The sequence below is a fragment of the Triplophysa dalaica genome, chromosome 11, assembly GCF_015846415.1.
Source record: "Triplophysa dalaica isolate WHDGS20190420 chromosome 11, ASM1584641v1, whole genome shotgun sequence".
NCBI lineage: Eukaryota > Metazoa > Chordata > Actinopteri > Cypriniformes > Nemacheilidae > Triplophysa > Triplophysa dalaica.
In genome coordinates this window covers 20,114,830-20,139,320 of record NC_079552.1, presented here as the reverse complement: position 1 = coordinate 20,139,320, position 24,491 = coordinate 20,114,830, and the positions used below count along the sequence as shown (strand labels likewise).

Here is a 24,491-nt window from a genome sequence, read left to right as displayed (position 1 = left end):
TCCCGTATATCTAGCCAGTCGGGAGATTATATTTGCGCGAGAGAAACGCGTCTGAAATCTGCGTAAGAAGATTTGGGAAACCGTGTTTTCATAATGTCTAAGGATCTAATGTTCTCGATTTGGGTGTTTTGTGGGTTGTTTTTTCAAGTTGTCTGTTTTGGTGAGTAACATTATCATGTTCCTGAAGGCGATCTTGCTAACAATGGTGAACAGTGTGTTACATTGTATGTGTTTGGGTTAGAGTGCTTGTACTTGAGATATGCGAAAAAACATACGTCATATATAATTAAACGTTGTCTGTTGTTGTTTGATACCTGGAATTCAAGGGTATGTTTGATTTCTGCTGCTTACAGGCCTTTGGTGAGATAATTCGCGGTTTATGTTTCTACACGTGAAACTGTATTTATTCGGATCTCTAAAAAGTTGCAGGGCTATTATCTGTGCCCATAGAATAAATGTACAAGCTAAATTAAGGACAACGTGAAGTTTACTAGCGTTTTATGCACATTTTGCTTTGCAAATATAGTTTTAAACCCGAAAAGGTAAGTGGCTGTATGGATGGATATATTTGTCTTACTGTCCAGCATGATTTTTGTTGCTGATCATCATCATAATGTCTAGACTACAATCGATTCAGTACACTTAAGATTATATGTGTCTCATATGTAAAGTAGACATGTATAGGACTACCCCTTTCTTGTAAAGATCAACATGGTTTTACTACAGCAACCATACTCACTGTTGTAAATTGAACTGTATTTGTAAAATCATAGTAATTGTATCTGTCTTATCGCCAGAAACTGTAGTTTACCATTAATGCTTGTAGTTATTGCGCATAATGCAAATTATTATGAATCTGCCCTAAAACGTGGTGTACATGACTTATAATCAAACCATGGTTGTAAATATATTTTTTTTATGATTACTGTTGGTCAAGTAAAATTCATGAACTGTGTCAAGTGCAGCATGGTGAGATGTTAAAGAACTAGAATTGACAGTTAACTTAACTTGACCCTTATTGGTAAGTGTAGGAGGAATGTATCATTTATACGCTATTGAAAATGGTAATTCATCCCAGTTTCCCTAAACTAACATCCCCCATTTTCCATTCTTTGTATGAACAAATGGTCCTGCTCTTTTTATAGTCCATTGTTTAGGACAATGTTGATATAACCTCAAATTAAACAAATACAAAACAATGGATATTGAGATATCATCGTTAGTATTGAAGCCAACAGGGAAATGTGTCCTGCTTTGTATATAGGTATGTGTATGTTCTCTTTGCTCTCATTTCGGTCTCTCTTATATATTTGCTTCAGTTTGTTTGCACTCATGTACAACTAACAGGGTTAAATGTTATTGTCAGATTTTACAATTGAATGTGCAGTATGGCTGACAGAAGGTGTGTAGACTTTGGTTTAATTTTCACACTTGTTTGACTTGTGAAACCACAGCTAGGCCTGATCTGAGAAAGTGTGAAGATGTGTGTATGATCACACGTGGTTACAGCTGCAAACCACAGCTTTTATTTTATAACTGCGTACATGATGGTAATGCTATCTGTCATCACTTTCAGATTGTCTGTAACAGCATGAGAAAATAGGATAAACATCATTGTCAACAGGATAAACGTCATTTGCTCAAGGCCTGTCAGTAAAGCTGTACATTAACTTATTTTGCACTTAGCACAGGTGCTACAGTGGTTTAACGTTTTGTAGCACAGGACAAATAATTGTAGCCCAAGTATAGAAAGTGAGGTTCATTACTTAAATAGGCAGGTAAATGACAGGACATAAATGTTACATACAGATGGATAAATTTTGTAATTTATAATTTATCAGCCATATCATTTTTCTTTCTAATTGTTCTGAGGTGTATATTTTGCTATAAAATAGTAAATACATTTGTCCATATAAAGATATAGTATCAGTATACTATAGTAATTATAATGTAATTATTATTTTACTTTAGTTAAATTCTCTGGTACTATAATATTTACTAACGTAAGGTTAAAAATAAAAAAAATCATCTGGTTGAAATGAAGCAGACTTTTATTTTGGCGGGTCGTCCCGAAGACTGTTTATGCCGCAGGTAAAGTCCATCCGTCCCCCTGCTGCGCACTATGGCTGTGTATCGGCAACAACTTCACGATATGATACGCATACAGATACAGATACAGATACAGATACAAGGCCACGATGCGGTTTTATAGTGCTACGTCATGTGTGTCTTTAATTAGCACTACATGACACAAACTTTACCCTCTGCCTTAAACACAACCGTTTAAGTGAATGATACGAGAATGCTCTTGCATTTATACTACACTCATGGATGCAGAGAGAAGGTAATAGAGCTCGCTCTTAAACTTTCACTTTATTATGGCGAAACTTTGCCGTTAATCCATGGGTCACATGCATATAGAATCGTGAGGGTCGAGCTGTACGGAACAAAGATCAACTCCAATCAGATCCTTTACACCAACTGATATGTTTTGCATAATATTTTGCTTATTTCAAAAGTGCTGCAGAATCGATATTGAGGCGGAAGTATTGATGCGCGCATCGGCAGGAGTTTGCTTCAGACAATATATCGCTGTAGTGAATCTCGGGATAGCCAAAGCAGTGAAGGATACATTCGGTCCATCCTTAAAAACCTGCATAAATAAGGTCGCATTTTGGGGCTGCATTTGCAGCAACCTTTGAATCGGGACAGCCTTACCAGCCTTCAGTCGCGCTGCTGTGACGCAATCAGTCTTAAAATACAAACTTCAAAGAACGCAGCCCCCGAATTGGGACAGCCTGTGAGTGATTTATTACAAATTCTGCTCTTTCTGCTTTTTCTGAGAGATCTTTAGATTGTTTTACAGTGTAACGTATATTCTACATGCTGCGATGCGTCTCTACATCCCCATTCAACGGCATACATAGCATATATGATGTTATCAGACATCTCAGTTAGCCTAATAATCATAATGAAGTTCTCTTTCGCGTCTTATACGTGTTCTTATACTGTCAAATACACACGCTGTTATGGTAAAAAGTTATGTATTTTATACAGTGAAGACCAAGATTCAGTTTTCATCTTGAATGCTTCTAATAAATAGACCTAGTTGAAACATTTAATTGTTGATCAAAATTTAATTGTTTATATTTGTGGGATTATGATGATAGGTCTATATAACCAAAGCCTTTTTTTATAAAGTGTAAAAATAAAAGGGTGCTATATAAAATATAAAAATATATTGAATATGTATTAAAGCAGTTACAGCAGTTTCATGCAGTCGTCTTAATATTTTTCAAACAATTTATTTTGGGGCTGGTTATTGATCACCAATGGTACTGATATTACCAGTATTAGATTCTGGTACCATACTGAAGCCAAAATTTTGGTATGGAGCCACCATTATCTGCAATGGTGGAGCCACACTTCATCATCTGGTGGTCAGTTGTGGTCTAGTGGTTAGAGAGTTGGACTCGTAGCCAGAAGGTCGCTGGTTTAAACTCAGTGCCACCAGGAAAAGACTGAAGTGCCCTTGAGCAAAGCACCTTACCCCTGTTTGCTCTGCAGTGATGGCTGCCCACTGCACCCTACTTGTAAGTCGTTTGGATAAAAGCGTCTGCCAAATGAATAAATGTAAATCTATCATATAAGGAGTCATATGGCGGAAATACGGGTTTTTCTGTGTTATAAGTTGCCCATGCATGTATTAGACGGAACAAAAGATGCATTCTATCTAAAAACGAATGCGAACCCAGACCTGCCTGAAACGCCTTGTGTAACCACACCCAGGCCTTGCTTAAGAATTCAGAGGCCCCCTGGGCACAAGTGTCTTTTGGACCCCCCATTCACACACATGCGCACAATTAAGTTTTAAATTAGACTAGGTATTCTGTGTATTAAACACCTCTGTCCTATTCAGGATTACATTGACAAGTTTAAAAAACTATGATCACAACCTGACAATATCAACACCTGTACACATCCTCAATCATACAGGATTTACACCACATGATTGCAACAATATTAAGACATTTCCCAGTATACTTTAACTCACTGGCATGCAAGCAGCACAAACAATACCACACCTCTATCAATTCAGTTCTATCAGATTCTTCCTTAATTCACACACAAACACGACGGATTCACAAAAGTGTTCTTAAGAGAAAATATGAGAACTTTATTTAGATATTATAGAAAGTCCTTAAGAATATTCTTAGGTGCAATTTTCTAATATTTTCATCTTCATTTTTTCTAAGAATAAACGGGCAGTCTTTGTCAATGATGATACTTCAAATGTAATTTGTCCATTTGTTAAACTTTATTTGTGTAACAAGCACCTCACGACTCCCGTTATGTAGCGTGTAATGTCTTACAGTAAACGGCATTAACGAGTAGACTATTATATGTTAGTGTACTTGGCCTATATATTACGACATCATCGTATTTGTTTGTATGTAAAGATTTTGCAATGTAGGCTATGTAAAAGCACTGTGGATTATCTAATAATGAAGGCTAAATATTGGTAAAGTAAGGTAGTATACTGTTCAACATTATATCAATATAAAATAATTCATAATTGGCAAGGAAGCACGCACCAAATAAATGTAAAAAAACCTCTTACCTTTTAAGATTTAAGACATGTCTCATTGACATATTTTCAGTTCCTTTCGTCAGTTCATGACGCGACATCCTCTAATAACTCGCAAGAAAAAGTGCTGATTTCAGCTAATGTAATATGTTCGTTCACACCTCATGGAAACCATGTGCATATTTACAGACGAAATGTGTTCATATTTATATATCCAAACAGTCGATTGCAGTGACAGGTTGTTGTAAACACTGTTTTGTACTCATTTTATTCACGAGTCACCTGTCGTACGGTGCTGCTTCTTCCTGCCATTCACTGTGAAGAGGGACGCCAAGAGAAGGCGATCCCTGCGCCGGGAATGAGAGACCTCGCACTCGCGTGGCAGAACTGGCGACATTTCCCCACTTGAATGAAACCTAAGGTTTATCCAAGAAGTGAAGAGATTTGTCGCTATGACTTCCTTATTTAGAAACACTGTTTTGTGTGCCCACCTCCAACCGGAGAAGCACATGGCAGAATGAAAATGGCTTATAAACGTGTTATGTAAAATTTTCTTCCCGTTGCCTGGGCCCCAAGCGCACATGGGCCACTGGATCCCCATGCATGTACGTCACTTTGTGTTATGATTTGACTAAAACCGCCCAAATGTATACGGAAGTAAGGTGTGTGGTCTTGTAAATCTCCTTGTACCGTCGCAGCCTGATGTTCCGACTATGATAAGAGGCGTTACATTTCCGTGCAGTATTCGACCAATCACTACGCACCAGTGAGCAGGCCAATCTTTTCAGAGCGATTAGCTTTGTAAAATATCAGCGCGTTTCAGTGAGGCGGAGCAAAGAGGAGATATAAACATGCACGGTATGTGGAAAATACAGCGTTTTTTAACCTTAAATCGTGTATACATATTGTATTACATCTACAGCAAACAATAATATTTGTTTTAGCCAAGTCAAATGACCCCTTTAATTTGCAGTGGACCTCTGAATAATGTAGCTCAGTGCTCCCCTGTGACAGTCTGGTTGAGTATACATACTCATTTGTATAGTATACATACTCATACTCAACTCGAGAAAAGTCATGTATACCCGCGCCTATAGTGTGTGTTTCAGACAGATTCACTCAAACAGTCGATGCATTCCCTTACAGGATATATCGCCCTCTGGAGGGCTCTTCGGGAAGGGAACACCACATAAAACATTACTCCAGTCCAAATAAAGAGAAAATTACTGTTACGCCCTCAAAGGGGAGAGAAACAAAAAACGGAGGGTAGAAAGAGAGACATTGCAACAATTATTTTATTTAAAAACCGCGAAGCCATTTCAGGTTCAACTAGTCCAAACGAGAAACAGACTTTAATCGCCCCCGTAGCACGAAATCATCAGGGCCCAGTTTTTCAAAAGTAATCCAGTGGGATTTCGGATCAGGGATTGGATCAAATCTTGGAAATGGGTTTTTAAAAGCAAAAGAGGGATTGCGAACTAAGATCAGATCATGTTAACCGATCTAACATTTGATCTGGATCAAACCTGCCCTTTGGGTTTTTCAAAGCTTTTGACTCTGTTTGGGATTTATTTGATAAAAAAAAAACAGGATTATCTTGATCCCATAAGAAGGGTGGATTCAGTTGTGATTTTTCAAACCAAATAAAATCACAGAGGTTTTTTTTAAGTGAATGATCACAAAACCAATGTTTACAGATGATATATACATCATATAATGTTCCTCAGATACAAAACGACTATGAGTTGCTTCTAGAAAAAAGTGCAGATGGAAATACATCTCCTAAAGGCAGAGATGGAAAGAGCTGCTATCTGTCCTGTAAATTATTTTTGACTATTGGATAGTATTATTTTTGTTTTGTTATTTAACATTTTAACAAAATAAGGAATGTAAAATGTTTCTGTTTATTACAGTGTTTCTGTTTCTCACCATAAAAAAAACAATGGCTATTTGTGGCCACCGGTATTTTGCCTACATGTTGCTAAACCAGTAGGCTACACTGTTGGTTTCATTTAAGGCTCTGGTAAACAGGATTTGGTAATCCTGGAATTTGGTATTTAGATCACAGTGATCCAATCCAATGTTCCTTTAAAAAACTGTAATGAAAGTAAGATCCATCTTGATCCTGGATAGCAAAACATAGGATTTCCAAATCCGGATCAATTTGATCTGGGCCCAGGTGACTCTAATTCATCAGAGGATATGACCGAATCATTCTGAGGGGATTGCCATTGACGAACATAATCCGATAAAGGTGGCATCCACTTATCATACAGTGTCGACAACAAACCACACACTTTGTGCACAAAAACAAGTTTGATCGGGCGGTATCCAATGCTTTTTGAGTGACCTCCCTGGCTGCCAACATCAACCAGGTTAGGCCCTCTTCCCAATCTCAGTTCAATTTGACACAGTAAGCCCCAAGTAACGATTTCAATGTGGGTTGAAAAGGCTCAAGGGCTCCTTGACACTGCGCTTGATATGTGGTGTTTAATACCCAACTCTTGAAGTGTTTCTGTAGACATGCTTGAAGTGAAATTACTTACTCGATTCAATGATCTTACAAGCCAAAGATAGAAATAAACCGAGTAAGAGCTTTCACGATAGACTTTGTATTTTACATTTACATTTAGGCATTTGGCAGCCGCTTGTATCCAAAGCGACTTACATTGCTTTATACTATACATTTTACATAGGTATTTGCAATCCCCTGGGATCGAACCCACAACCTTGCATTGTTAACGCAATTCTCTTACCACTGAGCTACAGGAAAGCTATTAATGTAGCGTTATGGGTAAGCAGCGTAGCGAGTAATACGGCTAAACGATGTATCGTTTTAGCATCGATATCGCGATGTACGCATGCGCAATAGTCACATCGCACGAGGTGCGATGCAGGGAAAGTTTTCTTTTCTATATTTGCCTGATATAAAGTAATGAATTCTGATTTATGGATGTTTTTTTTTTACAAAGCACATGTTGTTGCTTCACGTTTTTGACACGCAGCGTTTGCATGCGTGCGCATTACGAAATGAGCGAGGAACGGGAGAAAAGCACCGAAATGGACGACTTGGTCGCAAAAAGAAGCGCATTGTCAATTATTTGGAAATATTTTGGCTACAGAAAGGATGATGTTGACCAAAAAAAAGGGTACTTTGTCGGGAATGCCGTGCAGTAGTTGCCACAACACGCGGAAACACAACTAATTTGTTTGATCATTTAAGTCGGCACCACAGAGCTCTGTATGACGAGTGCAAAGCCAGATCTGATTGCCGTCCAAAGCAAAAAACTATTTCGGATGTGTTTGCCAGTGTTACACCATATGCGAAGGGTTCCAAGCGGCATAAAGAGATCGCGGATGCGATAACATTTCACCTGGCGAAAGACATGGTACCAATTAACACGGTGACCAACCCGGGTTTTGCAAACATGATCCGGTCACTTGACAAGCGTTATGTTATACCATCACGCACTTATTTTTCTCAAGTTGCCATCCCAGGCATATTTATTTTTGGAGAAATTCAAGACATCTGATGAACAGTTCTGTATTTCTACACATCGCAATATATATCGCAGGAAAAAGTTTTTTTCGCAATGTACGTTTTTTTCAGTATCGTGCAGCCCTAGCGAGTAACTTGGCACATAACTGTCAGCAAATACTCATTCCCAGATTTCGAATGGGGAGGCTACCCAACACAGTCAATAGTGAGATGTTCAAATAGTTGGCCTACGCCAACATTGGACACAAAGATTTGGTTAGGTTTGCCGCTAAGCTGACACATATGGCAAATTTTAACATAACTGGAAGAATTCAGTCATACTCCTTCTTAATACCTGTATGCCCAAGCGAGGCGATCATGGGCAGTTTCAAGAACCAACAAACGAAATTTCACAGATAGTAATACCAGGACAATAGGATCACCTACACCATCTCTGTCCTGAGATAATCGTTTCCACAGTAGAACACAGTCTTTTACATAATAACCTTTCATCGAGGTCACTATTTAGGAAAGGTGCGTCACAAACCACCAAGGGTGGCAACTCATTAACCCAGATACGACTGCCAGCAAACTTTTTTTTTAAAACACTCCCTCAACAGGCAGAGCCGGCCGTACACCAAGCTCTACAGACATCTTAAACATAAGACAACACAAGACATGTTACCTACAGATGACAAAAAAATAATAATAATAATAGTAATAACATAAAAGAACAAAATATATAATATTGGTATATAGATAAATTATAATAATAAATTCAAATGATACAATTAGGTAAGGATATACAGGTTTTCATTTAGTAGTACTGTGTAGCACTTTATTCGAGAAGGGGATCCAATTGTTCAATTGTGATTTTATACATATAGTTGAGAACGGTTGCCAAATTAAAAGAAAATTGCTCTTATTTCTTAACCAAAAAGTAAATTTTTCCATGGGTATACAATTACTAACTTCAGATAGCCATAATCTAATAGGGACAGCAGTGTCACTCTCAGATTTCCACTTCATTGCAATGCATTTCTTGGCAATTATTAATAAGCTTTCTGTGAGTTTTATGGTGTGCGTTTCCTGAGGGTTTGAATTGGTATAATTACCCAGTAAAGTCACATGTAAGTATAACCTTGTGTAAAGGTAGTGATAACATGTTCAACTCAAATCCACAAATTAGAAGTACTAGAATAGAAGTATTAGATTTACCCATGTGCAAATTGGATGAGAATGTGTAAGGCAGCTAGAAAGTGCTAAAAACTAAGGTTGTTTGTGATACTAGGACACCAAACAATTAAAACCCATTTGTTGCCAGATCCTGAAAAATGAAATCCCGCCCACTTCTGAGGGGTTGTTTGTGCCCAGGAACTGAACCCTTCTTATCACACTTCTCCCATTCATCTCTTCAGGCCCTGATCGCTGGGAAAATGCTCATACTGTGTATATCATTTATTGTCATATATAAAGTGTTAAACATCATGTTTGTTATTGTCTTAAAGGTCATGGTGTGATGGGTAAAAGGGTCTATTTTCCTTCAAACCTAACAAAGAGTGTATTAGAGTTTTTTTAACTTTAGGACATAATCTGCACTCCTCATAGAGGTGTGACTTTCTCAGGAAATCCTGTTTACAGATAGATTGAGATCTCATGTGATGCTCTCTTCAGTCACGAGAAAACAAACAAACCAAGTTTCTCACTGACCATTGGCTTTGTTACATCTGGATATATGAGGTGCATTGGCAAAAGAGGTGCATTGTTATTCTATATTATTATATAAAAATTGGAGTCAGATCGGTCTTAACCACAGAGTCATGTTAATTGAACTAAATTGTAAGAGATCTTAAATAACTTCATATAGAGATCACTGAGGATAAGCAGAACACGAGATCCCTTCTACCACGACATTGGATTTCGTCGTAGGCCAGTGGGTTGTCTTTTACAAATGGTAGCACAGATTCTAAAAAAGAAGACTCCAGTGCTTCAGTGTCTCTCAGAATTTGTATTGTAGTTTTTGGTTATTGCTTCTTAACAACAAAGCGAAGCCGTTAGAAATAAATGGCTTAAATATTTTTTTGCATTCCGCCAAACACGTGGAGTTAGAGGCAGGCGCTTCAGCTGAAGTGAGTGTACCAGTGGACACAGGCATAATAGCAGCCAGAGCTGCAGGCTTCATGGAAGTGACAGATTTAAAGAATTTCGCATCTGCGGACTTTCCGTGCGGCACAAGTTGCGCAGTTTTAAAGTCAAACGTGTCTCTCCGTGCATGCGTCTCTCCGTGCAGCGCGAGGGGTCTCAAAACGTTTTTAAAGGGGAGAGGTATTTTAAATGACAAAATTAAAGATTATATTAGTAAAACCCAATTTGTGGCATTTGCACTTTGAGTACATAATACGGTAAAAACCCTTATTTGGGGCTTTATTTAGTTCAGAGTTGGGAAGTAACAAAGTACATTTACTTGAGTACTATACTTAAAACACTTTTTGAGTATATGTACTATACTTACATATTATTTTTCCTGGATACTTTTTACTGTACTTCACTACATTTGGATTCCAGAGTGAGGAAATGAGGACAGAATTTATATTTTCGGGTGAACTATCCATTTACAGGAAGTACAATATGAAGAGAAATGGCCTTTTTATAGTTGGGTATTGAAATGATGTTTGTTCAGGGTTGACATACAGGGCATGTTGGCATGTGATCTCTGTTCTATGCAGTGTGGTTTGTATTTTCTTTCAAATCCTCTCATTCAAACTGAATCCACTCGGCTCAGCAGCATTACTTCCCTTTATAAAAATGGTTTCTGTTGAAAGATTTCAGTTCTCTTTTATGATGTGTTTTTTACAAAATTATTTACAGATTGTTTATGAGGTTTGTTTTCATTTATAGCGTCTACCCAATTGAAATTAATCAAATTATTTCCCCCTGAAAGCTATTATGCCATAACTGCACTGTAAGTTTTTTTCTTCGACAGACAAAATTTATGTATGACATATCTCTGGATCCTAAAATGAATTTTTAATGTTAATGAATTGTTCTCCTTGTTTACATGTTAATGTGGGTTTATATTGTTTAATACCACAAAACATTACATTCCCTTTATGCTGGTGTGGTGCAATAGGAAGGAACATTATTTCTATCCAAAAGCTTAAACGACAAAAGTATTGCGAAAGGGTGATGTAGTTATAAAAACTCTGTTATTCAAATCAGCAAATCTTGGAATGTAAGATATATTTATGTTTACAAATGCACATGTGCAGATTTTCATACTAAGATTAAAGAAAATAATAACACATTGAATAAATGCAATTTATTATAGAATAATGTACATTTATTGGCTAAGCCTTAAACTACCACCAAGTCAGATGCTCCAAAATGTGTCTGTGTATTGAGTTAGAGTTTTTATTTCCTTCAGGTTTTTGTCACGCTCAGAACTACTTCCTTCACAATGACCGCAGCACTAAGATCATAAGCTGTTATGACGGTTGACACCCCACCGTTGTTTGAGAAAATGTACATATCAATCTGAGGCGAATTTGTTTTCTAAATGCTCAAAATCTGATTTTAGACATACAACCAGTGAGTTACAAAACAGTAACTTCATTGTTGGTGGTTTCTACATTTTACTAGTTAGTATTTCATCTTCTTTACTGCAGCAACTCTTTGAATGAATTACAGTCCAGTACAGTCTGGGGGCTTTCCAAATATAACATAAAGAATATTGAACATTTTTATTATATTGCCCATGTGCGTTTAAGTACGATTTTTAGATAAATTCCAGATTAGGAGCGTGTAAAAAAGGTTATGTCAAGAACATGACATAATCTATCTTGTTAAAAAAACACAGTATTTCAGTAACTATTAAGCAATATTGGAAGAAGTGATTCTCTGGTACCGTTCTTAATCTTACCATGATGTTTTTTCTCTCTTCACAGTTCCTGCTCCAACAAACATCAGTATTGTTTGTCAGAACTTCGTAAATGTCCTTTACTGGAACTACAGTAAACCAATTGAACATCTGGAATTTCTTGTAATGGTCAAATCTTATATGGGGTATGTATTGATGAATTACACATCTCTGTCAGTCTCTGTCAAAGCATTGCGTCCAAGAAAAAATTGCATTGAGTTTTATAAATTGCCATGAAATTAATCATGTGTCTCATTTATCTATAGGGAAATTAAAACATTAAGAACTTCTCAGACGTACCTTGACATCAGCGAATACACCAGCGATGTTAGTGATAGTTACTATGTGACTGTGAGTGCACATGATGGACAAGAAGAATCGAATACAGTCTTCAATAAATTCACCTACTCTATAGACTTGGCTGATGACAACATGCATAAGTGTAAGTTCAACGTTTATACTGTAAAGCATATACGTGCAGCATTACACTGTATACAACTAGAGGGATACATTGGGAGAGAGAGAGAGAGAGAGAGAGATGCATTAATGATGCAAATATGTCATGAATGTTTGGAGCATTTTAAGGTGTCACATAAAGGTAGCTTGCCGCCCCGGAGTAAATTTTGAAACCGTCTTTACCAGTCGGTAGCTTGTGTACTTAACACCGTGTCTACACTTTAGGTGATGCGACACACCGATTGTTCTATAGGATTGTCGGGCTGCACCGCACCATGTCCGGTGTGGACAAAATTAAAATTATAATGGGATTCTAATGCGTTCTACTGTCTCTTATTGCGACACTACGCATCCGGCTTTTGGCCAAGTGTTTCATTTTTATTCGGCTTCGGACAATCAATATCATTTCAGTGCATCCCTATATACTACTGTTGTCATGATTCCGCTATCATGTCATGTTTATTCTTATTCTTGCAGCGGAGTCATGACTAAGTCTAGGGTTTTGTGTGAGAAGGACATGGCATGGCTTAGATATTGGCTGTCATGCTCCTTCTCGTGTCTCGTCTATGGCCCCGCCCCTCTCGTCTCCTCGTTAGCTTCCCTTGAGTGTTTCATTACCCACACCTGCCTATTGTTAATTATCCTTTGTTCGTCTCCCTATTTAATGCCCTTGTATTCTCTGTCCTGTGCTCGTTTGTTCTTATACATACTTGTAACTTTGCTTGTCTGAACTGCTGTACCCAGGATTTATCCTTACGTTGTGTCCCATCGTTTCTGCCCCAGCACTCTGTTCCTGAGAGTTTTTGTTACAGTTTGTTACCCTACGTGAGTTTTTTTGTTCCTGTTTGGCTGTCTTTGTTTATCCCCTGTATTTTACCCCATTGTGGGTTTTTGTTTTGTGTTTTATAAAGATATTTTGTTACCCCGTACCGCTGCCTGCATTTGGGTTCTTCTCTATCACCACACGTTTCGTGACAGAACAAACGAGCCATTACTGAACCCAGCAAGCAGCCATGAACACTGGCCGTTGTGGTGTTGCCCGTCGCCTCTGCAGCCTTCGCCAGGGGAGGGAGACGGTGCATGAGTTTGGGGAGAGGTTGCTCGACATCGCCGGGCAAGGCGTCTTCGGGGAGGAGGAGCTGGCGGTGCGGTTCAACACCGGTCTCAGAGACACACTCTCCCGATCAGAGATGAGAGCGATGAGGCCGTTGGACTTCGAAGCCGTGTGGCTAGCCGCCGCGGCTCGTGCGGAGTCCACGAACACATCCCGGTCCGACTCCTCCTGCACGGAGCTAGCCGTGCCTCCCACCGCCTCTCTTCTGTCAACCGCAGTACCTGTGGGCCGCTCCCGGAAGAGGAAGCCCAAGAGGGGAGATCGTTTCAGTACTGCCCAGCATCCGGTGTTCCCGAGGCTGGCTTTCAAGCCGGTCCAGCAGCCGGCACCAAGCGCTGCCCAGCCACCGGAGAGCGCTGCCCAGCCGCCTCTCCAGCCGGTCCCGTCCGGCACTCCCGGGCCTCTCCAGCCGGTCCCGTCCGGCACTCCCGGGCCTCTCCAGCCGGTCCCGTCCGGCACTCCCGGGCCTCTCCAGCCGGTCCCGTCCGGCACTCCCGGGCCTCTCCAGCCGGTCCCGTCCGGCACTCCCGGGCCTCTCCAGCCGGTCCCGTCCGGCACTCCCGGGCCTCTCCAGCCGGTCCCGTCCGGCACTCCCAGGCCTCTCCAGCCGGAGAGCGCTGCCCATCCGGCAATCCAGTCAGTGTTCCTGCCGGTCTTCCAGCCGGTGTGAACCCCCGCCCAGCCAGCCTTACACCCGGAAGTCAAGCCTGCCCCTGTTCCCCACTGGACTTCCCCAGTCAATCCCCCTGGGGCTTCACGCTCCAGAGCGCCACCCCGGACCGTGACTCCCCCTAAGACTGTCCCACCCTACCCATACCCTGTTGGACTGCCCCCTGGGAACTCTTGTTTTGCCCCACCACCCCTCCCATGTCTGTTATTTTTATTATGCCATCCTAACCCTAGTGTCATATTTGCCTGTCTGCCCTTAATCATGTTTACAATGTTCTGTTGGTTTTTGACTGTTACCCAGTCTGTCTTGTCTTGTTAGTTACCCCTTGGTGAACACCTGGAGGTGTTCATTTGAGGGGGGGCTTATGTCATGATTCCGCTATCATGTCATGTTTATTCTTATTCTTGCAGCGGAGTCATGACTAAGTCTAGGGTTTTGTGTGAGAAGGACATGGCATGGCTTAGATATTGGCTGTCATGCTCCTTCTCGTGTCTCGTCTATGGCCCCGCCCCTCTCGTCTCCTCGTTAGCTTCCCTTGAGTGTTTCATTACCCACACCTGCCTATTGTTAATTATCCTTTGTTCGTCTCCCTATTTAATGCACTTGTATTCTCTGTCCTGTGCTCGTTTGTTCTTATACATACTTGTAACTTTGCTTGTCTGAACTGCTGTACCCAGGATTTATCCTTACGTTGTGTCCCAGCGTTTCTGCCCCAGCACTCTGTTCCTGAGAGTTTTTGGTACAGTTTGTTACCCTACGTGAGTTTTTTTGTTCCTGTTTGGCTGTCTTTGTTTATCCCCTGTATTTTACCCCATTGTGGGTTTTTGTTTTGTGTTTTATAAAGATATTTTGTTACCCCGTACCGCTGCCTGCATTTGGGTTCTTCTCTATCACCACACGTTTCGTGACAACTGTAACTTTAGGTATACATGGATGTGATTGTCTCTGTCTCTCACAAGCTGACATGGCTTTTTAGGCATGAACCCAATTATTTTTATATTATATTCCTATCCTGTTTACAAAACAAACTATAATGTTGGAAGCATGATATTTGTAGCGAAGATAAATATACATATTGTTAAAAAGCAACGTTTGACTGGTAACAGTAGTCTCAGATATTTTACAGAATTGTTTTGTTTTGGATTTTTACAAAGTATTTGCTTGTGCCTTTTACAGGTTCTGTGGAGTTTCCAGCTATTAACACATCAGTCCACAAAGATGTCATCAGCGTGTTCTTTTCCCACCCTTATAACATATATGAGCAGAGCAGTCTCTTGGATGATTTTCCATACAGAATAACTTATAATCGGGTAAGAAATTTAGTCTATGAAACTCCAAATTTCCCCTTAATCTTTTTTTTTGCCTTTTATTGTTCTTGCTTAATTCCTGTCATGTGAGGCTCACACAAATAAGGGAACTGCATACAAAATCGTTTGAAATAAACATCTCATAATATAACCAACATGCAGGTTGTTATCATGCATTTATCACATATTTGCTTTAGAATGCATACAGTATGGAAAGATAGTATATTTTCTTGTTTTATTAGTCAATTAATTGTAAAAGAAACTCTCAACACACTTTCAATAGCAAAACAATATATCATATTATTGAAAAGTGGTCTTATCTCAGACTGTTTCTGCATTTCTCATGTTACTGTTTCTTGAGTACTTACACAATAGTATTCTACCCTTCAAATATCCGTAGAGTCTTTAGTTTGATCAAAAAAGTAAGGAATAATTGACGACGGACCGTTCAATTAAAGGAAAGTTAATGCACACCCCGAGGTGGTAATGCGGCCAGGACATGTTTTTCAAACTTTTGAAAGAGTAGGATTATCAAAATATATTTGTTATCAGTTATAAGAGTCAGAATCAGAAAGAGCTTTATTGCCAAGTATGTTTGCACATACAAGGAATTTGTTTTGGTGACTCGAGCATCCAGTACACAAAATCAGCAACAACAGAGACCATCAGAGACCACCAACCACAGAGACCATCAAACAATAGAAAACAGTTACACAGATGATTTAAATAAGGCCCTATGGGTATAAAAAATTAAGAAATAAAATACAATAAACATAAGAGTAAAGCTATAGAGAGTAAAGTTATGTGTGTATGTAAATATGTACAAGTAAAAAATAAGAAAAGACTATTGTAGTAAAAGGTATGTGTTATATACAGTAGAATGAAATATAATTTACTGAAAAAGTTGTATAAAAATAGTGTATTATCTGCAGGATATATTTAAAATTGCACTTTATTATTATTGCACAGAGTTAATAGCACGTAGAAATTTTGCATGCAAGTTCTTAATTGCATGTAAAAATCATTTAACTGTTCAAGAGGTAGATGGCCTGAGGGAAAAAGCTATTATTGTGTATGGTTGTTTTGGTGCTCAGTGCTCTGTAGGGCAGACCAGATGGCAGCATTGTGAAGAGATGATGGCTAGGATGTGAGAGGTCCAGGGTTATTTTCTGAGACTTTTTCCTCAGTCTGGATGTAAACAGTTCTTGGAGGGTGGGCAGGGGAGCACCAATGATCTTCTCAGCAGTCCGAACCATCCTCTGTAGTCTTCTGATGTCTGACTTTGTGGCTGAGCAAAACACGACAGTTATGGATGTGCAGAGGACAGACTCTATGACTGCTGTGTGAAACTGGTTTAATAGAGTTTGTGGTAGGTTGAACTTCTTCAGCTGATTTAAGAAGTACAACCTCTGCTCTGCTTTTTTAGCAATAGAGCCAATGTGATTGTCCCACTTCAAGTCCTGAGAGATGGTGGTGCCCAGGAACCTGAATGACTCCACTGCTGCCACATTGCTGTTCATGATGGTGAGAGGGGGGAGTGCAGGGGGGTTTCTCCTGAAATCCACAATCGTCTCCACTGTTTTAGGCATGCTCAGCTCCACGTTGTTATTACTGCACCAGACAGACAGCTGCTCAACCTCCTGTCTGTAAGCAGACTCATCACCATCCTGGATGAGGCCAATTAGTGTGGTTGTCGTCTGCGAACTTCAGAAATCTGACAGAAGGGTCCTGGGCAGTGCAGTCATTTGTGTACCGGGTGTGAACAGTGGGGAGAGAGTGCATCCCTGGGATGCGCCAGTGCTGATTGTGCTAGTGCTGGATGTGAGTTTCCCCATTCTCACTAACTGTTGCCTGTCCTTCAGATAAGCCACTACCAGTCTCTCAAATGACTTCATGACCACAGATGTGAGAGCGACGGGTCTGTAGTCATTCAGTCCTGTTATTTTGGGTTTCTTTTTTCGAGTGCCTTTTTTTCGAAGCCTGTTTCGAGTGCACCGATTGGAGTTTTTTCACGCTCACGTGCGCTTGCGGAGGAATGTTAACACACACAAGAATGAACGAGGAAAACTCTCTTAGCGAGTAAAAGGGCTTACAGTTAATGAAGAGTGCTTCTAGGTCGAGACAGCGCATCTTCTTCATCAATGTTGTATCAGATTCAGTACACCACTTTTCATTGATGTAGAAACATACCCCACCTCCGCACGATTTTCCCGTTGATTCTGCGTTGCGGTCCGCTCTGAACAGCTGGTAGCCGGGCAGATGTAACACGCTGCCCGAGATAAAGTCATTCAGCCACATTCCCACGAAACACAAAACAGCAGAGTTTGAAAAATCCTTATTTGTTCGGCAGAGTAGAAGTTTTTCAGAAGGGACAAGGAAGGGAGCATTTCAACACTTACATGCAACAATCATGTGCTTGAGAATGTATTAAAATACATCTTTTAAATGTTTATTATATTGACTATAATTAGTTAGTTTTACCCTGGATTCGAACCCGGGGCTACAACATGACAACTAGAGATGCGCGAATAAGATAAAATTTCACCCGCATCCTCTGCTTCAAATAAATTATCCACCCGCCTGCACGTATAATATTCTCTGATACAGATATCCGCACCTGACCCGGACCCGATGGTCATTTAAATTACACAGAAATTTTTCTAGCACTGTCTTTGTCTGTAAATGCTTAAATGTAATTTTTTAATCATGTAATATTTAAATGTAATATTTTAAGCAATGTAACATTATATTGTAATATAATGGTACATCATTTAATATGGTACATCAGCACACACATGATGTACCATATTAGAGGTACCAGTCTTATGGCTTTCATATACATACAGTGCCTCACAGTCGTTGCATATTACATACCCAGCACTTGATTCATCCTTGTAAAACTTCGCTAAAACGCTCCCACACGGTACTTTTCTTTCCTATCTTTTGTTTTGTTTTTAATTCTCCCATTTTAAATTTCTCTCGGATCTATTTTGCCTCCATTTCTTCTTTAGGAAATAGACCGTCCTCTACCGCCTCCATGCGCGCATTTCTTTTAAATTACTGCAAATTAGCGCCTGATTAAAAATGCAATTAAAACATATTCGTAATTTTGGAGAAATGTTGTTAATATTCTATATGATATCATCTACCCGTGACCCACCCGCAATTAATCAGAATGTCTTTTTTTATTACCAGACCCGCGGATCATCCGCAGCGCCCTCGGATTTAACCGCAATCCACGCATCACTAATGCCAACCAAAATCACTTCACCATTTACTCTGTACATAGACTGATTTAACATTTATGTATTCGAGTTGTAATCAAGCCTGTTTCGGAGCCATTCTTGAATATGACCACTAGGTATCACCGCAGAGACGGGTGTTGGAAAGTTTGTAAGCTTCGTACATTTGTACATTTGCTTCAACTTTTTCAGTGTTTCATGAAGCCTCGCACTGCCCACTTCTAACGAAACCAATACAAACGCCAGGGGAATGAATCGAGCTCAGAAATACTACGTCATGTTTGCGGAGTGGGGGTCAATCTTATATGGCTGGCAGGAGCTGCCAGCTGAAGTTTGAACCCCTGCTGTGTTTGCGCAAACCGCAAAGTGTCTGTCAAAGAGAAAATTTTGTTGATATTTATTATTCAGTTCGCCCATGTGATTGAAATGGCTATCTTATGAGAGACAGTTGCCAGTTTCCCTTTCAAAGTTTCACTTATAAGCACTATTCTAAGGCCTTCTTCTAAGGCCCCGTTTACACTGTAGTTCTTGATGCCAAATTCCTTTTTTGTGAATATATCAGATTTTTTTAGCGACCCGTTTAAAAATGACTCGTATCCGATATCTGCGTTTAGACTATACTCACCGACACAACCCAAGTTAGAAGTACTGACCAGAAAATGAAAAAAACGTAATTTACCACCTTCACTTATTTTTTAAATAGACTGCAGAACTATCAAGCATTATTAGATCAGTTGTTTGACAATGGTTCCTTTAGTAAATGTTGTACCAGCAATTTGTCCAAATATAATGTGGTAATAGTTTGCATATAGTCCACATGCACAAGAGAGTACTGGAACTTTTTTTTCCCCACTTCAATCAATGGCCCCTTTCATACAGATATTTTGGAAAATACAGGCGCAATTTGTGCCGGGATTTGTTCATCTTTGTGCATATACACATTAAGTCAAGTGACGTTAGGGTACTGTAATGTTATATTTTTTAACCATGAACGTGGCTTTTACTGTAGAGGAATTTCCCTTGCATAGTGCGGTCTACATAGACCAGGGTTATGACTAAAAATCAATTGTTAATTGTCTAGGGAGATTATCTGTATTATCTGTTAAAATCTGAATGTTCTCTTCTTTTGCAGGAAGTGAGAAATCCTATTTGTTTTGAAGAAGAAGACCTGTGCACTGAAGATATCCACCTTGATGAAAACTTGGCTGGAAAATGTTTAGAATTTAAGTTTGAAGGGATGGTTGGTGTGCTGTTTACAACTACCTACAAAAATGTTTGTGTCTCTGAGATACGTAATGATAGGATTGGTAAGATTTATTTTTCTTTATTGATGACATTATTACATTTACATTTAGTCATTTAGCAGACGCTTTTATCCAAAGCGAATTACAGAGAGTTCAGAGAGCAATAAGCAATATGTCATACAGGAGCAATAATACAATAGCTGCTAATACAAAGTTACTAGTTTCAACAAAAGCCAGACCAATACCTAATTAGAGAAAAGGAGAGGGTCATTTTTTTACTCATTTGTCTCTGAGATGGGTTTTAAGTAGTTTTTTGAATATTGTGAGAGATGTGGTTGACCGGACTGAGTTAGGAAGAATGTTCCACCAGGAAGGAGTTCACATTAAAGTCAATTCTACTCGCCCTCATGTTGTTCCAGGTTTATATGACTTCCTTTCTTCAGCTTAACAAAAACCAAGCTTTAAAGAAAAATATCCCATCTCTGGAGGCCCATATATTGCAAAGAAAGAGGTTCTGAGATGTTGAGCATCATTCAGATCACTGTAGAGTACAATATTTGCATTTTGGATTTTCAATATGTTGGCAACTTTTCTATTGCCTTACATATACCTACAGTGATCGGATATATTTGTGTTCAGCTGAAAGGACGTCATACATGGTTATAAGAAAATATATGTTCGCTAAACTATTTTACAATATCTGGAACTGATTCTGCCCAGCTATGTCATGCAAACTTGATAAACATATGTATGCATTACTGTTTAATTCTGTCATGTACAATTAAATTGCTAGACATGCAAGTAATTTGCATAATAGAATAGGATAATTAATTTGACTGTTATTGTTTATCCCACTTATAAAAGGCTATAAATGGTGTATCTTAAAGGTGAATGGTTTTAAGTTCTGTGCACAAGCAGCAACTGATGGAATTGCAATCTGTGTGTAGCCCTTTAACAACAACATCTCAACCAGTAATGTGGCTTTCATAGGTATCATGGATTGCAAGTCCAGGTGTGTCTGACTCTGAGATGAACACATACATTTACATATGTGTATACAAACATGCGTACAAATATAAAGGCATGCTACATTATATTATACAGCAAACAACATGGTATTATTGCAAGTCTTTCAAAAGATTATTATTAATTTGGACATTAAAGTCACCAAAAAATAGCACAATTAGCAAGAGGTACACTTATATTCCTGATCAACACTACCTGAATAACTGTCTGTGGTTTTAATTGGACTGTTATATTCACAGCTCCATTTTGTACAAATATCAAATTCAATATTTAACATGCGAGTCCAATATCTGTATCATTTGTCTGTGGGATTTTGACCACATTGTTATATTTATAGCTCTATTAAGATAGTTTTTGCAATAGTAATAGTATTTGTATGAATGAATGGCTATAAATGGAAAGCCATAACATAACAAATTCGACCATTATTGAAATGGGTTAAAAGAGGTTACAAAAAAGATAACATAGTGAATAAAGAGTTTTCAATAATAGCATGGTTTGTGCATTAGCATTTTTTAAATAAAATGATTAGTTATCTATAAGATTTTAGTCTGAATAATGTTAAAAAAATAGAATAGTTACGTTAATTTAAAGCCCTAAATCGGATGTCAGCAGTGAGTAAGTCCAACAGTGGCAAGGAACCAAAACTCCTGGTGTGTGTGTGTATATATATATGAAGGAAAAAAATCTTTGAGAGACAAAGAGAGTCGGTTCACTGCTGGCACGTTAACACAACACTTTCAATCACTCTGAAAAATGAGCAGAAAAAAGATGATCCCATACTTTTTGCAAAGCAATTGTCAGAATTAAAGAATTTTGACACTCACCTATGCATAGTGATCTCTAATGTTGTCTGTTATAGACTAGATTGATTGATGTGTTCCTTATTTTCTTTCCAGTTGATAATCTGAGCTATTTCGCAGCTATAGTAGTTGGAGGAGTTGTGATTCTCTTTATCTTTGTGGGATTCATCTGGCTTCTCTGGAAGAAATGGTCCAAATTCCCCAAAATTCCTGAAATGCTGGTATGTGCTTCATATATATATACTGTATATAATACATTTTTTGTTGCACTATTTTCTCTTTTAATCATTAACACTAACCGTGCACTCATTCCATATGCAGATGATCTTTTTGAGTCCACAAAGATTGCCCACCGTCATTCACCCGCCGGAGACAATCGTTGTGTCCAAAGTGTCACCTACGTGTCACGACCCGCTACTAGAGCAACAAGAGTTTGAAGCTTGCGAAAGCCCCACCATTTCACCACTTGAGAAAGTTACAACAATTATCCCTACTGAAACAGAAGTCGTGATGGTTCCCGAGACATCTGCTGCATCTGAAGAGGATGTGAATTTTGAGGAATCCGAGGACTATGGCAAGTCCTCTGACTATGACCGTCCCAAATTCTTGCAGGAGATGAGCCCAGGGGACTTCACTACAGGATATGGTCCACGACCACCTGTGCTTCAAGTTTGAAATGTGTTTGCATGAATGAGAATTGAAAGCTCTCGGGAGAAAGACTTTGGTCCAAGAATGATTTCACACAGCTTGATACAAAACATGCTTCATTGTTAAAAGTGTTTTATGACTAAATGATAGTCACAGAACACATTTCTTCGCTAGCTTTAACACTCAAACATATGCACGAGGGCTACAGAATGTGACGTAATAAATAGCGTCCATTAAACTTAACAAAGCTGTGTACAATGCAGGGAAGAAAAGCAGAGGAGATTCTATTTATGGAAGATGCTAAATGCTTACTTATTTGACCAAAAACTTAAAAAGTTAAATTTTGTTAAACTTTTGCCACAGCCATCAGTTGATCAATAAGAAGATTAGCAAGTGCAGTTTTGCTTTTAGAATTACAGTTCGCTGTACTGTATATGTGCCTGATTTCAAACTAACCAAAGTTATTCCTCATCCTTAAAACATATTATGCAGTCCTATTGGTCAAACACACTTTGGGCTCTATTGCGGAACTCAACTAACAGCTTATTTGCATGCATGCTTATGTGCCATGACAAGAAATGGCATATACACATACAGTATGGCTATCCAAAACCATAATGTTATTGAAAACATTACTATTATAGTATATGTTTTTTTATGAAAGATTATAGCATTACTTTTAGATTTATGGATATATCCACTTCAATGCATTGTGGATTAAGTCTTGTCCATCAGATACTTTCAAAGAAGTCAGAATGAAATAACTAATAGTGCTGAATTTCATTTTTTTCAGCATGGAGCATTTGTTTGTATCTATCTTGCAACTTAGACACAAACTGTTTAAGAGTTGTAACCTGCCAAGCTACTGTTTACAGATTGGTGAACTGGTTATACAATATCTTACTTTGTTAAAGACAAGCTTTTTTTCTGTTGTTATATTGGCACATTATGGTAAAAGGAGAATCCCTCCGAGTTAGGAACCTTGAACCTGGAAAGTAATTGTTTATGTGAGAATGTGCTGAATGTGTTTACTAGCATAAATAGTTAATGGTGATAAATCAACTGTGGTGTTGTAGGCAGACATTAATCCTTATATTCCCATAACCTACAAAAATACATGAAATAAACAAGTTCAAGAAAACAATGTTCTGAATAGAGAAACGATAAAACACAAACCCAGAAAGTTTATAAAGGCAAATGGAACATGAATCCGTTTGTTGAGTATTACACATCATTGGTTATTTTACTTTGAATGGCTCTTTGTGTGAATTTACATTTTTTTGTATGTTTTGTTTTATGTATATTAACTTTATGCACTTTTCTTGGACACTTTATCAATCCAAAAACATGGAGCAAATTTGATCTTAATAGAGATCTATATTGTTAATCACATTTCTGAATGTATTCAGATTGAAAGCCTTTTAAGAGACCGTGAGAAGATCAGGGTGCGCCCAGACTGCTGTGACGCTTTGTGCATTTGTGTTTGGCCTCAAAATGGACACTTGTCCCACAATAACCCTTAATGCCTTGCACATTTTGGCACTTGGCAGACATTTTTCCCAACGTAACTTCCTTTCAGATAGACATTTTCTATTATCCGAACGTATAAAGATTGCCATGACTTGTGCTTGAATGTGGATTTTTTTTTGACAAAATGTTTTCTTTTATTAATGTTTTCCTGAATGTTAAACTCCATGCATGTGAATTGCAATAAATCATTAAATAATTATGGCTTCTGTGCATGTTACATTCAGAAATAAAACGTTCCTAAAACGTTATTGCTCACTAAACCCTGTCCCACTGTCATCTGAGTGACAACATAATCTTTTATTAATGCATAATTTTTATTGATTGTTATTTTGTCTGAGTTTTCCTGTGAAAGCTACTTTTAAACTGCCACATTTAAAGCTAAATATATATAAAACTTGAACAGCTAAAACATATACAATTTACATAAGCACTGTTATATTCAAGAGGCAAATGCCTATGGTATTATTCA

General features: G+C 38.6%; 1 protein-coding gene across 1 annotated transcript; it reads left to right on the top strand.

Moving 5' to 3' along the window:
* Positions 1-24,219, top strand: ifngr1l (interferon gamma receptor 1-like). Its single transcript, XM_056761051.1, has 7 exons — positions 1-160; positions 12,011-12,128; positions 12,249-12,424; positions 15,399-15,532; positions 19,904-20,078; positions 21,941-22,065; positions 22,166-24,219. Exons 1-7 carry the CDS (start codon positions 94-96, stop codon positions 22,517-22,519), a joined length of 1,149 nt encoding a protein of 382 aa, XP_056617029.1. The 5' UTR covers positions 1-93; the 3' UTR covers positions 22,520-24,219.
* The last annotated feature ends 272 nt before the right edge of the window (positions 24,220-24,491 follow it).

What these genes read in the sequence shown, in the direction of transcription:
- ifngr1l (XM_056761051.1), top strand. Translation starts at nt 94, where the DNA reads ATGTCTAAGGATCTAATGTTCTCGATTTGGGTGTTTTGTGGGTTGTTT. An exon ending in TGATGACAACATGCATAAGT is followed by an intron (nt 12,425 to 15,398) that starts GTAAGTTCAACG and finishes TGCCTTTTACAG; the next exon opens with GTTCTGTGGAGTTTCCAGCT. An exon ending in ACAGAATAACTTATAATCGG is followed by an intron (nt 15,533 to 19,903) that starts GTAAGAAATTTA and finishes CTTCTTTTGCAG; the next exon opens with GAAGTGAGAAATCCTATTTG.